This window comes from Agrilus planipennis, unplaced genomic scaffold (genome assembly GCF_000699045.2).
Source record: "Agrilus planipennis isolate EAB-ADULT unplaced genomic scaffold, Apla_2.0 scaffold132, whole genome shotgun sequence".
Lineage (NCBI taxonomy): Eukaryota > Metazoa > Arthropoda > Insecta > Coleoptera > Buprestidae > Agrilus > Agrilus planipennis.
In genome coordinates this window covers 218,568-234,736 of record NW_020442448.1, presented here as the reverse complement: position 1 = coordinate 234,736, position 16,169 = coordinate 218,568, and the positions used below count along the sequence as shown (strand labels likewise).

The following is a 16,169-nucleotide window of genomic DNA, read 5'->3' as shown; positions in this document are numbered from 1 at the left end:
AGTCCCTATCTACCTCACTGGGGAAGCCCAAGAATGGTTCAATCAATGGAAAGTTTTGGACAGGAAATGGTCGACATTTGTTGAGGAATTACGCTGTTCTTTTCCAAGGACTAATGATTTTGGTATAAGGTTTGAGAAGGCGGCAGAATGTAAGTCAAACTCTTTTCTATCTTATGCTAATTATGCTAGAACAAAACTGGCACTTTTGAACAGGTTGAATAAAAATTTTAGCGATCAAGAACTTATAAGTATAATATGTAGGGGTATTGAGTGTAAAAGGACTCAAGACGAGATAAGGCAAACCCAAACACAGTCAGTTTCGGCTTTAATTTCTTTACTTTGCGAATTTGACGATGTAGGGAAAAGTCCTATTTTAATGCGCGGTAATTACAATCACCGCAATAAAATTCCCGATCAGGATTCCCCAGACCTGGCGCCTCGAATTACAAATAAGCGATGCTTTGACTGCGGTCGCCGTGGACACGTGAAGTCACAATGTACTTTTAATAAATACACTATCGCTGACTCACCAAGAAACAAACCGCCGAAAAAGATAAACAAAAGGGAAGCATGTTCATTTTGTAACAAATTAGGTCACGTTGAAAATAAATGCTTTGCTAAACAACGTAGTTTAGGCCGAAATGAAAAATCCATTAAAATCCTTTCTTCAACAAATCGCCCTGATTTTATGACCGCTGTTGTTCGCGGAATATCTGTAGACGTACCTATAGATACTGGATCCCAGTTATCACTAATAGGCGAAGAGCTCGTTAAACAGTTGCAGATACAACCGCGTGTTTGCTCAATTCCGGCTAGGACTATAAATTCAGAAATTAAAATTACCGAAAAGGTAACACTAATTGCGGAACTTCCAGAAGTTACTATCGAATCAGACTTTTACGTTATCACCAATATGAAAGACCCACAATTGTTAGTCGGCACCGACATCCTGGACAAAGACTTTATTTCATTACATCGTAAACCATCTGGTGAGATGAAGCTTACAAAACCCTATAAACCAGTTTTGGCCCTACACCTCTGCACAACAAATATTTCTAATTTAGAACAATTTTTCCTTGAAACAATTATTTTCAAATTTTCACGCAATCTTTACCATCGGTACTGCCACATCCACTGTCACTACCGCTAAGTTAAAAATTCGCCTAACCTCAGACGTCCCCATAAGGTACAGACTTTATCGCCTATCCTATTTTGAGAAACAGAAGGTTCGCGAAATCACAGACGATCTCTTAGGAAAAGGAATCATTCGACTTTCTTGTTCACCTTATGCGAGCCCTATTTTACTTCACAAAAAAAGATGGGACATATCGAATGTGCGTTGATTACCGTGCATTAAACCGCATAACCATAAAGGACCGTTATCCTTTGCCTAGAATTGAAGATCAAATCGACAGGTTACAGGGCCATACGTTCTTTACTTCCCTTGACATGGCGAACGGGTTCCATCAAATCCCTACTGAAGACGATTCAATAGAGAAAACAGCATTTGTTACGCCTGACTCTCAGTTTGAATATTTAAAAATGCCTTTCGGTCTAGCAAACGCACCATCTGTGTACCAAAGAGCAATAAATCAAGCGCTTCATCCGCTCCTTACCTCTGGAAAAATAGTCGTGTACCTTGACGATGTTCTCATCCCTTCTTCAACAACAGAAGAAAATTTGAAACTTTTGCACCAAACCCTTCAGCTTCTCCAACAAAATGGGTTTCAAGTCAATTTAAAGAAATGCAAATTTTTACAGACCGAGATTGAATATCTTGGACGTCTGATTTCTACCAAAGGTGTCCAACCAAGCCCTTACAAAGTAAAGGCATTATTAAACACAACAGCGCCTTCAAACGTTAAAGAAGTTCGCCAACTATTGGGGCTAACCAGCTATTTCCGCAGATTAATTAAAAACTATTCGAGAAAAGTTAAACCAATTTCTAACTTATTAAAAAAAGAAACCCCTTTTGAGTGGACACCTGATATAGAAGAAATTCGTTTAGAACTCATTGCTTTGCTCTCAACGTACCCTATTTTGGTGCTATTTGATCCAAACTTAATAACAGAATTACATACGGACGCAAGTTCAATAGGTTATGGCGCAGTACTATTACAAAAACATGCTGATAAATTAAAACCCGTCGCTTATTTCAGTCGATCGACCCAAGGTTATGAGACATAGTATCACTCGTATGAACTCGAAACTCTGGCAGTCGTCAATGCATTAAAATATTTCAGACATTATTTATTAGGTATCAAATTTACTCTGGTCACAGACTGTAATGCTCTTAAGGCGACTTTTGTAAAAAAAGACTTAAACCCCCGTATCGCGCGATGGTGGATTTTCATGCAAGATTTCGATTTCGAAATCAGTTACCAAAAGGGGTCAAAATTGTCTCATGCTGACTTTTTCAGTAGAAATCCGCCGAGAATTGCCTTTGTTTTTGATCAAAATAATTCATGGCTTGCCACCGCGCAACCTGCTGACGATCAAACAAAAGACCTGATCGAACGCGTAAAAAGAGGTGAGCTAGATAACAAATTGTATGAAATAAAAGGTGAATATCTTTATAGAGTGGTTCATAATTCGGATGGTTCCACAGTAAAAAGACTCTTTGTTCCTTCATCTTACCGGTTGCCACTGTTGCAGTTATTTCACGACGAAAACTGTCACGTCGGTGCTGAGAAAACATTTGAATCAGTCTCCAGAAGTTTTTGGTTTCCAGGTTTAAGAAATTTTGTTTTTAAGTATTGTAAAGGATGTTTAACTTGCTTGTTAAACAAACAGCCTCGACTCTCAAGTAGAGTACCTCTGCACTCAATACCTAAGGGTGAAGCTCCTTTTGAGACCCTACATTGTGATTTTTTTGGTCCCCTAACCCTCTAACAATTTTCGGTACGTTTTCGTTATTATTGACGCCTTCTCAAAGTACTGCCTTTTAATACCAAACGTCGAGATAACTTCGTTAACATTTAAAGAAAACTTGTTAAAAACCATTTCTTTGTTTGGAACCCCAATAAGATTAATAAGTGACAATGAGTCATTTATCAATAAATCCAATAAAAAATTTTTAGAAGAATGGAGAATAAATCTTCATCTGACAACACCTCACGGACACCGATCCAATGGACAAGTAGAACGGTACATGTCAACAATAGCTGACATGTTAAGAATAGAGTGCAGAATTAATACGAGTAATTGGGCCGACAAATTGTGTAAAATACAGTTGGTACTAAACACCACATACCAGAAATCAACTGAATATACACCATTGCAATTATTAATCGGACGAGAAAGTTCTGTTCCAGCCGTTGCAGCAATCCTAAATGACCTGGCGACCAAGGAAATATCTCCAAATAAAAGAATCGCAAGAGAAAAGGCCGCCCAATCCCTCAAGAAAAATGCCGCATACCAAGAAGAACGCTCATCCAAAGCCGTTATGCCCCAGTTTAAGGCCGGAGATTTGGTCGTTATTCTGCGGTCGGCTAACGAGCGACATAAACTATCATCCCCGTGCAAGGGACCCTATGAGGTAGTCGGCGAAAAGTCCCCGGGCAAATACGTCCTAAAGGGCGTTTCTGATCTCCTCAGGAACACAACTACAATTGCTTCGGCAGAACACCTTAAAAAGTGGACAACGGAATGGTTCCCAGAACTGTGTGAGGCCTTGATAAACGATGACAATGATGTTGGGAACGGATCTGAAAAGACTCTCCGATGAGTGGTAAAGTATAATTCATTTGTTGAAAAATTGAAATTGAACACACGTTAAATGTATTTAATTCGTACAATTCTAATCTCCAATTTACACATGAGATAGAAATGAACAATCAAATTAGTTTTCTCGATGTACAAATCATTAGAAGTGCAGACCCATACAGCACGCAATATCCTATGGATGTACGATTACGTCCCTATTGCGTCCATCATGTCCAATTTCCTTAAGGGATTAGTGGAGGACATACTATGTATATCCTCATTGGACATGTGTACAGATTTCTTTATAGGACATACATCGGATATCCAATGGATATCAGCAGATATTATCAGATATATGCGTGTATTATAAAATTATTAATAAATTACATACTACTAAAATGTGGGTACATATGTATGTATTGTATGTATGTTTTTTAATGTGGCGTTAGTATCACTGACGCCATTATATTACATTCGTTTTATAAAACGGCGCCAAAGAATTTGCTTTGCCCTTGCAAATCGTAACAGCGGTAACGTTATAGCATAGGTTGTAATAGTCCAAAGTCCATTAACTGTCGATTAATAATTTGATTAGCGAATAGCGTTGTCTGGTAACCACCTGATTGTGGGATTTCCCAAAGTGTATGCAGTAATCGTCCTAAACGTAAACCTCTTGCCTGTCTTGTTCGTAGGTGAAACTAATTTTTCTTCAATAAATCGATAAAAAATCAGGTAAGTGATAATAATAAGGTACTTAACAATATTTTTTTGTGATGGTTAAACTAAAATTGTCGAGACAGCGATACAGAGTCGCTAAAAAAAGATCTGAAATTTCGTTATTAATAGCATCTAATACCAAAAAAAAAANTGATGAAGGCAAGAATATTTAAGTTTTGATGTCACATTGGCACTCAGATGTCAAAGTGGGCACATGTTATTCATTGCCGCTGATGAAGGCAAGAATATTTAAGTTTTGATGTCACATTGGCACTCAGATGTCAAAGTGGGCACATGTTATTCATTGCCGCTGATGAAGGCAAGAATATTTAAGTTTTGATGTCACATTGGCACTCAGATGTCAAAGTGGGCACATGTTATTCATTGCCGCTGATGAAGGCAAGAATATTTAAGTTTTGATGTCACATTGGCACTCAGATGTCAAAGTGGGCACATGTTATTCATTGCCGCTGATGAAGGCAAGAATATTTAAGTTTTGATGTCACATTGGCACTCAGATGTCAAAGTGGGCACATGTTATTCATTGCCGCTGATGAAGGCAAGAATATTTAAGTTTTGATGTCACATTGGCACTCAGATGTCAAAGTGGGCACATGTTATTCATTGCCGCTGATGAAGGCAAGAATATTTAAGTTTTGATGTCACATTGGCACTCAGATGTCAAAGTGGGCACATGTTATTCATTGCCGCTGATGAAGGCAAGAATATTTAAGTTTTGATGTCACATTGGCACTCAGATGTCAAAGTGGGCACATGTTATTCATTGCCGCTGATGAAGGCAAGAATATTTAAGTTTTGATGTCACATTGGCACTCAGATGTCAAAGTGGGCACATGTTATTCATTGCCGCTGATGAAGGCAAGAATATTTAAGTTTTGATGTCACATTGGCACTCAGATGTCAAAGTGGGCACATGTTATTCATTGCCGCTGATGAAGGCAAGAATATTTAAGTTTTGATGTCACATTGGCACTCAGATGTCAAAGTGGGCACATGTTATTCATTGCCGCTGATGAAGGCAAGAATATTTAAGTTTTGATGTCACATTGGCACTCAGATGTCAAAGTGGGCACATGTTATTCATTGCCGCTGATGAAGGCAAGAATATTTAAGTTTTGATGTCACATTGGCACTCAGATGTCAAAGTGGGCACATGTTATTCATTGCCGCTGATGAAGGCAAGAATATTTAAGTTTTGATGTCACATTGGCACTCAGATGTCAAAGTGGGCACATGTTATTCATTGCCGCTGATGAAGGCAAGAATATTTAAGTTTTGATGTCACATTGGCACTCAGATGTCAAAGTGGGCACATGTTATTCATTGCCGCTGATGAAGGCAAGAATATTTAAGTTTTGATGTCACATTGGCACTCAGATGTCAAAGTGGGCACATGTTATTCATTGCCGCTGATGAAGGCAAGAATATTTAAGTTTTGATGTCACATTGGCACTCAGATGTCAAAGTGGGCACATGTTATTCATTGCCGCTGATGAAGGCAAGAATATTTAAGTTTTGATGTCACATTGGCACTCAGATGTCAAAGTGGGCACATGTTATTCATTGCCGCTGATGAAGGCAAGAATATTTAAGTTTTGATGTCACATTGGCACTCAGATGTCAAAGTGGGCACATGTTATTCATTGCCGCTGATGAAGGCAAGAATATTTAAGTTTTGATGTCACATTGGCACTCAGATGTCAAAGTGGGCACATGTTATTCATTGCCGCTGATGAAGGCAAGAATATTTAAGTTTTGATGTCACATTGGCACTCAGATGTCAAAGTGGGCACATGTTATTCATTGCCGCTGATGAAGGCAAGAATATTTAAGTTTTGATGTCACATTGGCACTCAGATGTCAAAGTGGGCACATGTTATTCATTGCCGCTGATGAAGGCAAGAATATTTAAGTTTTGATGTCACATTGGCACTCAGATGTCAAAGTGGGCACATGTTATTCATTGCCGCTGATGAAGGCAAGAATATTTAAGTTTTGATGTCACATTGGCACTCAGATGTCAAAGTGGGCACATGTTATTCATTGCCGCTGATGAAGGCAAGAATATTTAAGTTTTGATGTCACATTGGCACTCAGATGTCAAAGTGGGCACATGTTATTCATTGCCGCTGATGAAGGCAAGAATATTTAAGTTTTGATGTCACATTGGCACTCAGATGTCAAAGTGGGCACATGTTATTCATTGCCGCTGATGAAGGCAAGAATATTTAAGTTTTGATGTCACATTGGCACTCAGATGTCAAAGTGGGCACATGTTATTCATTGCCGCTGATGAAGGCAAGAATATTTAAGTTTTGATGTCACATTGGCACTCAGATGTCAAAGTGGGCACATGTTATTCATTGCCGCTGATGAAGGCAAGAATATTTAAGTTTTGATGTCACATTGGCACTCAGATGTCAAAGTGGGCACATGTTATTCATTGCCGCTGATGAAGGCAAGAATATTTAAGTTTTGATGTCACATTGGCACTCAGATGTCAAAGTGGGCACATGTTATTCATTGCCGCTGATGAAGGCAAGAATATTTAAGTTTTGATGTCACATTGGCACTCAGATGTCAAAGTGGGCACATGTTATTCATTGCCGCTGATGAAGGCAAGAATATTTAAGTTTTGATGTCACATTGGCACTCAGATGTCAAAGTGGGCACATGTTATTCATTGCCGCTGATGAAGGCAAGAATATTTAAGTTTTGATGTCACATTGGCACTCAGATGTCAAAGTGGGCACATGTTATTCATTGCCGCTGATGAAGGCAAGAATATTTAAGTTTTGATGTCACATTGGCACTCAGATGTCAAAGTGGGCACATGTTATTCATTGCCGCTGATGAAGGCAAGAATATTTAAGTTTTGATGTCACATTGGCACTCAGATGTCAAAGTGGGCACATGTTATTCATTGCCGCTGATGAAGGCAAGAATATTTAAGTTTTGATGTCACATTGGCACTCAGATGTCAAAGTGGGCACATGTTATTCATTGCCGCTGATGAAGGCAAGAATATTTAAGTTTTGATGTCACATTGGCACTCAGATGTCAAAGTGGGCACATGTTATTCATTGCCGCTGATGAAGGCAAGAATATTTAAGTTTTGATGTCACATTGGCACTCAGATGTCAAAGTGGGCACATGTTATTCATTGCCGCTGATGAAGGCAAGAATATTTAAGTTTTGATGTCACATTGGCACTCAGATGTCAAAGTGGGCACATGTTATTCATTGCCGCTGATGAAGGCAAGAATATTTAAGTTTTGATGTCACATTGGCACTCAGATGTCAAAGTGGGCACATGTTATTCATTGCCGCTGATGAAGGCAAGAATATTTAAGTTTTGATGTCACATTGGCACTCAGATGTCAAAGTGGGCACATGTTATTCATTGCCGCTGATGAAGGCAAGAATATTTAAGTTTTGATGTCACATTGGCACTCAGATGTCAAAGTGGGCACATGTTATTCATTGCCGCTGATGAAGGCAAGAATATTTAAGTTTTGATGTCACATTGGCACTCAGATGTCAAAGTGGGCACATGTTATTCATTGCCGCTGATGAAGGCAAGAATATTTAAGTTTTGATGTCACATTGGCACTCAGATGTCAAAGTGGGCACATGTTATTCATTGCCGCTGATGAAGGCAAGAATATTTAAGTTTTGATGTCACATTGGCACTCAGATGTCAAAGTGGGCACATGTTATTCATTGCCGCTGATGAAGGCAAGAATATTTAAGTTTTGATGTCACATTGGCACTCAGATGTCAAAGTGGGCACATGTTATTCATTGCCGCTGATGAAGGCAAGAATATTTAAGTTTTGATGTCACATTGGCACTCAGATGTCAAAGTGGGCACATGTTATTCATTGCCGCTGATGAAGGCAAGAATATTTAAGTTTTGATGTCACATTGGCACTCAGATGTCAAAGTGGGCACATGTTATTCATTGCCGCTGATGAAGGCAAGAATATTTAAGTTTTGATGTCACATTGGCACTCAGATGTCAAAGTGGGCACATGTTATTCATTGCCGCTGATGAAGGCAAGAATATTTAAGTTTTGATGTCACATTGGCACTCAGATGTCAAAGTGGGCACATGTTATTCATTGCCGCTGATGAAGGCAAGAATATTTAAGTTTTGATGTCACATTGGCACTCAGATGTCAAAGTGGGCACATGTTATTCATTGCCGCTGATGAAGGCAAGAATATTTAAGTTTTGATGTCACATTGGCACTCAGATGTCAAAGTGGGCACATGTTATTCATTGCCGCTGATGAAGGCAAGAATATTTAAGTTTTGATGTCACATTGGCACTCAGATGTCAAAGTGGGCACATGTTATTCATTGCCGCTGATGAAGGCAAGAATATTTAAGTTTTGATGTCACATTGGCACTCAGATGTCAAAGTGGGCACATGTTATTCATTGCCGCTGATGAAGGCAAGAATATTTAAGTTTTGATGTCACATTGGCACTCAGATGTCAAAGTGGGCACATGTTATTCATTGCCGCTGATGAAGGCAAGAATATTTAAGTTTTGATGTCACATTGGCACTCAGATGTCAAAGTGGGCACATGTTATTCATTGCCGCTGATGAAGGCAAGAATATTTAAGTTTTGATGTCACATTGGCACTCAGATGTCAAAGTGGGCACATGTTATTCATTGCCGCTGATGAAGGCAAGAATATTTAAGTTTTGATGTCACATTGGCACTCAGATGTCAAAGTGGGCACATGTTATTCATTGCCGCTGATGAAGGCAAGAATATTTAAGTTTTGATGTCACATTGGCACTCAGATGTCAAAGTGGGCACATGTTATTCATTGCCGCTGATGAAGGCAAGAATATTTAAGTTTTGATGTCACATTGGCACTCAGATGTCAAAGTAGGCACATGTTATTCATTGCCGCTGATGAAGGCATGAATTTTAGTTTTGGTGTCACATTGACGCTTCGATAGCTCTATTTCAGGCGAAGAAAAAAAAAGAAATAAAATTAATAATAATAATAATAAATTCAAGCATTACATTAGGCAATAATTTTAATTTGATTTTTAATCAATTACAGGACCTCGAGGGCGAGATCCGGTCAGGATTGGCCTTGTTAGCTGCATTCTATGTATGCTTTCCAAAAACAGCCACCAGACTAGAGCCACTGTCGCGGATCCAGAAAACAAGCGAGGAGAAACATAATTGATTCGGGAATTAATTAACCGTTGCTATCCGTCTGAATAATGGCATTGAATTTTTCTTAAAGTGTTCTTTTAAAAGTTGTATTGTGTAAATAGTAATCAGCAGCTGCATTCTTAATACTGCAGACTAAACATACAAAACATAGAGGCCACAGATAAGTCAAATATAATAAGTTTTCTATACTCAACAATAGATATAACCAATAATGGATTACATAGTAGACGCTTAAGGTTTCGAAACTGAAGGCAACTCGCTTTGTCGCGAAGGAAATTGCTATCGTGTCTTTACAAGAAGAAAAAGTAAAAACCTATCTACTAAAACCACCGTTTCCTCATCATCTGATATGGCCACGATATAAAACCATACACTAATGGGTAAAACAACATTATCATGGTATTGGTTGGAATAATGGTTATTTAAATTACAATACTTTGCATAATGATGAAATCGAAAGAATTTTTGCGATTGCTAAAACTGTATACGTAACGGGAACGAAAAAGCAACTGTGGTTTCTCGAAGAATTTCCCGATTGCCGAAATATAATCAATTTAGAAGAAATGAAAGATTTCCCATCGCTCGTGAACTTACACTGTAAATACTTTTCATGTAAACATAATGTAAACTATACTAATAAAAATGAAGCTTATTCTGTCGAGAGAAATGTTATTGTTTTAAAGTATTGGTTGTACAGTATTATGTAAATATGTATGTACAACATTTCGTATTAAATACGATCTAAATAAGGTTAATAAAACTCATTTCAAATAACAAATAGCCGTCAGAGCTAATACTACTCATTCAGTTATTGTCGACGCTAGAGCAGCAACGTCTACCTATTGTCTAATTATATTGTTCGCATTTTATAGAAATGCCTGTTAAAATTAAGTATATGTGTCCTAAATGTAAAGGAGAAACCGATGAATTCAACTGGAATTGCACTCCGTGCACTTTTACATAATATAACAACAATGGAGGGTTACAAACACTGTCCGGCAAACTATTTTATTCGAAACGGACTCGCAACTAATAAGAGTTAGTAATGTTATTTAGTATTTTCTCATGTTCTAGGTCTAATGGTATTTTTGATATATGAATATACAATACATTGTATGAATAGTCACAGGTTTGCGATAAAAAAGTTTATTGTATATGTTTATCTTAAGCATGCAAATGTTGGTCTATATTTTGCAAATATAAACTTTGTTTTAACGTATCACGTCACATTTTTTTTGTATGTAGATTAATATATGTNTTAATTAAATTGAAAGAAGAAAAACGTTGGGTTTTAGTTGCACTAAAGTATTTATTTATTTCGATAATGTTGTTTAGGCCTTTTCATGTCATTCTCAAGAGAGAAATTCTACTGAAATTAAAACCATTCACAATGGTATTTATAATGTTATGGACAGTTTAAAAACAGGTACTAAGAATAACTATCTATTGGGAAAATCCAGTACCTAATATCCTACTAGCATTTTAATAAATCAAAATCGAATTTGCAATCGTTGAGCAACATTTTAAATATTTAATTAAATTGAAAGAAGAAAAACGTTGGGTTTTAGTTGCACTAAAGTATTTATTTATTTCGACAATGTTGTTTAGGCCTTTGCATGTCATTCTCAAGAGAGAAATTCTACTGAAATTAAAACCATTCACAATGGTATTTATAATGTTATGGAATAACTATCTATTGGGAAAATCCAGTAATAACAGGGGTGAATTAAATGTATACATTTCGACTTGATTTTATTAGCNTTTTACTTTATTTTAGATGGTCTGAAAGTAACTATAGTCGTTTACACCACATGAAAAACAAATAGTTATAGGGCGCCATTATTGAGAGAGATATAATATTAACGTGTAATAAAAGATTGTGTTTTATTTATCTTTAACCATGACTTCTTGGAGTTGTAAAAACAATTCAAATGTAGTTATTTACATTTGCGGACAATATACAATAGTTAAGCAAAAGTTGAATATAACAAACTGTAAAAAATGCTTATTAAGCTTACTTCAGAATGAAGTTGTGTCACCAAGATAAACACTGGGTTACGATAAAATATGCCGGTTATGTGATGAAGTGTTAAGACAGTGGACTTATGGTAAATCAAAATTATTGTTATTTGGTATTTCTATGTCAAAATTAGAATGCCATTGGAAGTCGGAGTGAAAAATGTCATCAATACAAGTTTGAAAGAAGAAAGTATTGCTTCCGCCACTTTACATTAAACTTGGTTTGATCAAACAGCTTGTAAAGGCATTTCGACTTGACCAACGGTGATTATTTCATGTTTACATATCGAGGTCATGATCTATATAGGTTTTAAGCATATAAAAAATCGTAAGGACAAAAAATTACTTTTTAAGAAAAAAGTCAATTCATAAATCACGTTTTTTTGTTCATTTTCGATCTTTCCATCCTTTAATGTTGTCGGAGGTATTTTTAAGCAACACCATCGAGCATCGTTAAAAACATAGAAACACTGGTTATTGAATGTTTTTTCGTCGCACTCATTACGTGGCAAGGGTTCAAATGGAAATGTGTTCTCTGAGCATTTATGGGTTAATGTGACGTGGTATAAACCATATGAATATTGTTTTCTATTACTTTTAAGACAATTACGACAAATATTAACAATTTAAAAAACATTTCGCAGACCTGTGTATAATTAATAAAAATAAAAAAAAATGCAATAGACTTTTGTTTTGAAGTGAAACTTCAATTACGTTTTACCAACACATGCTTAATAATAAAGGCCTCTGCAAAAGCTACACATACACACAGACAGACATATGTAATATTATAACTGTATCTTTATAGTCACTCTCATAACACATTTGCATGCATACATACATTTATAGCTCATAACAATTACAGTATCATTCATGATCAAATGCAATAAATATCATTACTTACATTCATAAGCGCTAGGGTAAATGGAAATGAATGTCATCAAACACAATCGGTTGCTTGTTAATGTGTTATGTGAGGGAAGATTAAAAAGTATTGGTTACATGATAAATAAGACCACTGATAAATTGCTTATCTAGTACACTTTTTATAACTATAAATACTAGAATTAGCGAATAAAAATAAATCATTCTCTATCATCATGCAAGAAAATCAAGAATACAATTTCATAATCAGCTGTTATTTATCTCATTTGACTGTTTATGATTCTAATATTTTTCCTAAATTATTTATTTTAGACTAATTTCGGGATGACAGCCTGCGAAGAACTGACGCAGCCACCTGATCCGCCATTCGTACTTTTAGGCTGTTTTAACATGACTGCCTATTATGCCTTAGGAGGCGCTAATTTCACATTAATTTGGAAAATTCCTCATCTTTTGCCACGCCCTGTTTCAAATGTAAGTCAAACAATTGTTATAATCTAGTAAGTCTTGTTCTTTAACAAAGTTCCCAAAACACAAGCATGTTACGTATGTGAGTATCGAGTCGTTTGCAAAACAATTAAATGCTATCAACGAAAATAAAATTAGGATTAAATAAATAACTTATTATTGCTTGGCTTGTCATTTGTAAATAATAATTCTGTTGCAGATTTCCGAAACCAAAAGGAAACCATGAGCGGAGCCTTCTCGCAGAATCTGATCATGTTTTTAGACGTAGTATTTTTTATTTATAATGTTTACTAGTAGTAGAGCAGTAGTAGTACCATTATAATTACTAATTATTATATTATATTATACTACAAAAGTAAAAAAAAACTGACATCAAATGGAGTTGTTTTAATATTCTTTTTTGGATTACTCACACCCTTTTTTATTGTAATATTTTTTTAATGTTTTTTTCCTGCATTAAATACGCTTACACATATAAATAGCTCAATAATAAAGCACTGTATGTATGTATGTTAGTGTGTAAATAGCACTTACATACACACATACATACATACATGCCAACATTTGCACGCGCGGCGTATTGTAGTAGACGTTAACAAAAACAAAAAAACAGTAAAAAATAACAAAAAATGGACGATGTCACGCCCGTCTCGTCATTAACGAAATGGACGATTACAACATCATTACAAAATATTCCACAAGAGGTAATGCGGGGGGAACGATTCCAAGCCCGAAGTATCAGAAAAGCCAGACAATAATTAAAACGTATTATTACAAATGAAGATTTAAATAGATATCAACCTTATTGTAAAAATACTTTACATATTAGATCCGTGTTTTGTTGTAAATGTAGACTGATAATAATATATACAGTTGCGCAACCGATAACGTCTACTGGCTGTGGTGAAAGTGTGGAAAATGACTCGTACGACAGTGATTTGGATCATCCAGCATTTCAAGCGTTTTGTCACATTCATTGCTGGTTTATGCGTTTCGAAAATCACAATGTATGCAATTTCAAAAATTCTCCGAAAACCCTCATTCGGATATCTCAGTGTAATCAAAGTGCTAACTGGGGAACATAAAATTTAAAACTTTCAAAATGTTAGGTGCTAAACGTGTCTGTTTTAAATTGTTTAAGTAGGCCGTTCCTTCATGCACTTAATTATACAAATATTGATTGGTATAGTTAAGTAAATCAATAATTATAAATGGAATCGATTTTCGCCGGAATTTATGTGTCTTAAAGTTTACATCGAATTCACCTGACCTTTATATTAACTTTCCCCATATGTTATTATAAAATACATTAACTTTTTCTCAGAAAATGTATACTATGTTTTTATTCCATAATAGTGATAAGTAATTAAGTAATTTTAATGAATGTTGAATAGGTGAATTTAGAAATGGCCATGCATTTCTAGAATTGATTTAATAAATTAAAAATAAAAATGGGTCCTAGAAAAATTTTATTGACTCATAAACTGTATGGCAAGGGATGAAGAGTTACTTGTCACATTTGTTGTACAAGATGATGGTACATTGTTACCGAACAATGTCACAAAAAATAGTCCACGAAATCAACAACTAAAAACAGATTCAAGTTCACTGCAAGTTAATTCCGAAATGCCTACTATTATTTATCAATGATTCGCCGTCATCAAATATTCAACCTCAACTTTTTTCTGTAAGTTTCTACAAGTTTGTATCAACATCATAAGGTCGTCAATCTTAAGACTGGTTGGACACACACCTCCACTCCTTCCTATCCTGAGCTAATCTTCGCATTTTCCTAAAACTAGAACAACCCTTATCCTAAACTATTTACAAGTTTGTATATTTAATTTTAACCCATAAACCATTGAATAAAATTAATTCATAAAAATCAAATTTCAGCGGTATGGTAATATTGCAGAAACATTGAAAAATTATGATCAAAAACATATTAGAAGCTGCAAGAAACCAGTTTGATGAAAACGATAGAAAGGCACTCATTCAAATTGTTACGGCAGAATTAGTGAAAACGCCTGAATCCTAGTAACTATTACAGTGTAGCATATTTCAGTTTAATGATTATTCTTCAGTTTTTAATAACAATATTCAATTATTTTCAGTTATCCATCAGATGCATTAAAACTGGCCTTAGCGAAAGCTATTGTGCAGGAATTTCCGATAATATTAAAAATTTATAGGAGCACTATTTCGACGATAAAACAAAAATAGAAAATTACCTAATGGCAACCGCACGTAGCATGCTGTTCTCATGTAGCTGCTGTTATGTATTATCCGTGATATGGACGGTGTTTACCCGGAATTGTGCGTCCTGCTGAGATGCTAACAAAAATGTTTGAAAATCAAAATACTCCAATCGTAATTAACTATGACAGCGATGATGATTAAAATTGTTAAGTTTATTTTCCTTAATAAAAATGTTATAGAATTATAATTATGTTTTCCTTACAATTATTGTGATTATTAATTAGAATCTGTATGTTCGTAAAAAAAGTGTCTCTAAACTTCGCACTCTACTCACTGGCATGTTTAGTTCGCATTAAATTTTATTTTTTCTTGAAGGTGTTGCACCACCTCATTTCGAAAGATTTTTTTATAAGAATACACGCACATGAAGTACTACGACATATACTTTTTTAGTAACTGTCAATCATTAGGAACACTAAAATAAATACAAATATATATACCTTTAATAAAAAAAAACCTGTTTATAACTGATCTAAAAATCCAAAAAAAAATATGCACTTACATGTTACCTAAAACCTGGCTTTAGTTTTAAGTTTCTAACTTTAAAGGCGATACTGATATACAAGTTTTGAAATAGGCTGCCATTATGGGAGCCGATTCACTAGGCTTATCCTGCCAAAACCCTAGATTTTAAAACCGCTTTCTTCAGATTTTGCTTTAAATTCTTCTGTTCTGTATATAATTAATTTCAAACATGTTGTCAGCAAAATGATTCAGAATCCTACATTTAAAATCCAATAAGTCACAGAAAATCTCGCACATATCAGATACGAATTGAAGAGTAGCAGTCGCATCAAAGTTTTGTAAATATTATCACTTCTGTAACAAATGTAGCAAACGAGATGCATATGGGTCAAAATCAGAGAGGTGAAGAATTGGCTTCTGACAAA

General features: G+C 35.6%; 1 protein-coding gene across 1 annotated transcript; it reads left to right on the top strand.

The window, feature by feature from the left end:
- The first annotated feature begins 2,895 nt into the window (after positions 1 to 2,895).
- Positions 2,896 to 9,637, top strand: LOC112906411. Its single transcript, XM_025980475.1, has 2 exons — positions 2,896 to 3,730; positions 9,530 to 9,637. Exon 1 carries the CDS (start codon positions 3,152 to 3,154, stop codon positions 3,725 to 3,727), a length of 576 nt encoding a protein of 191 aa, XP_025836260.1. The 5' UTR covers positions 2,896 to 3,151; the 3' UTR covers positions 3,728 to 3,730; positions 9,530 to 9,637.
- The last annotated feature ends 6,532 nt before the right edge of the window (positions 9,638 to 16,169 follow it).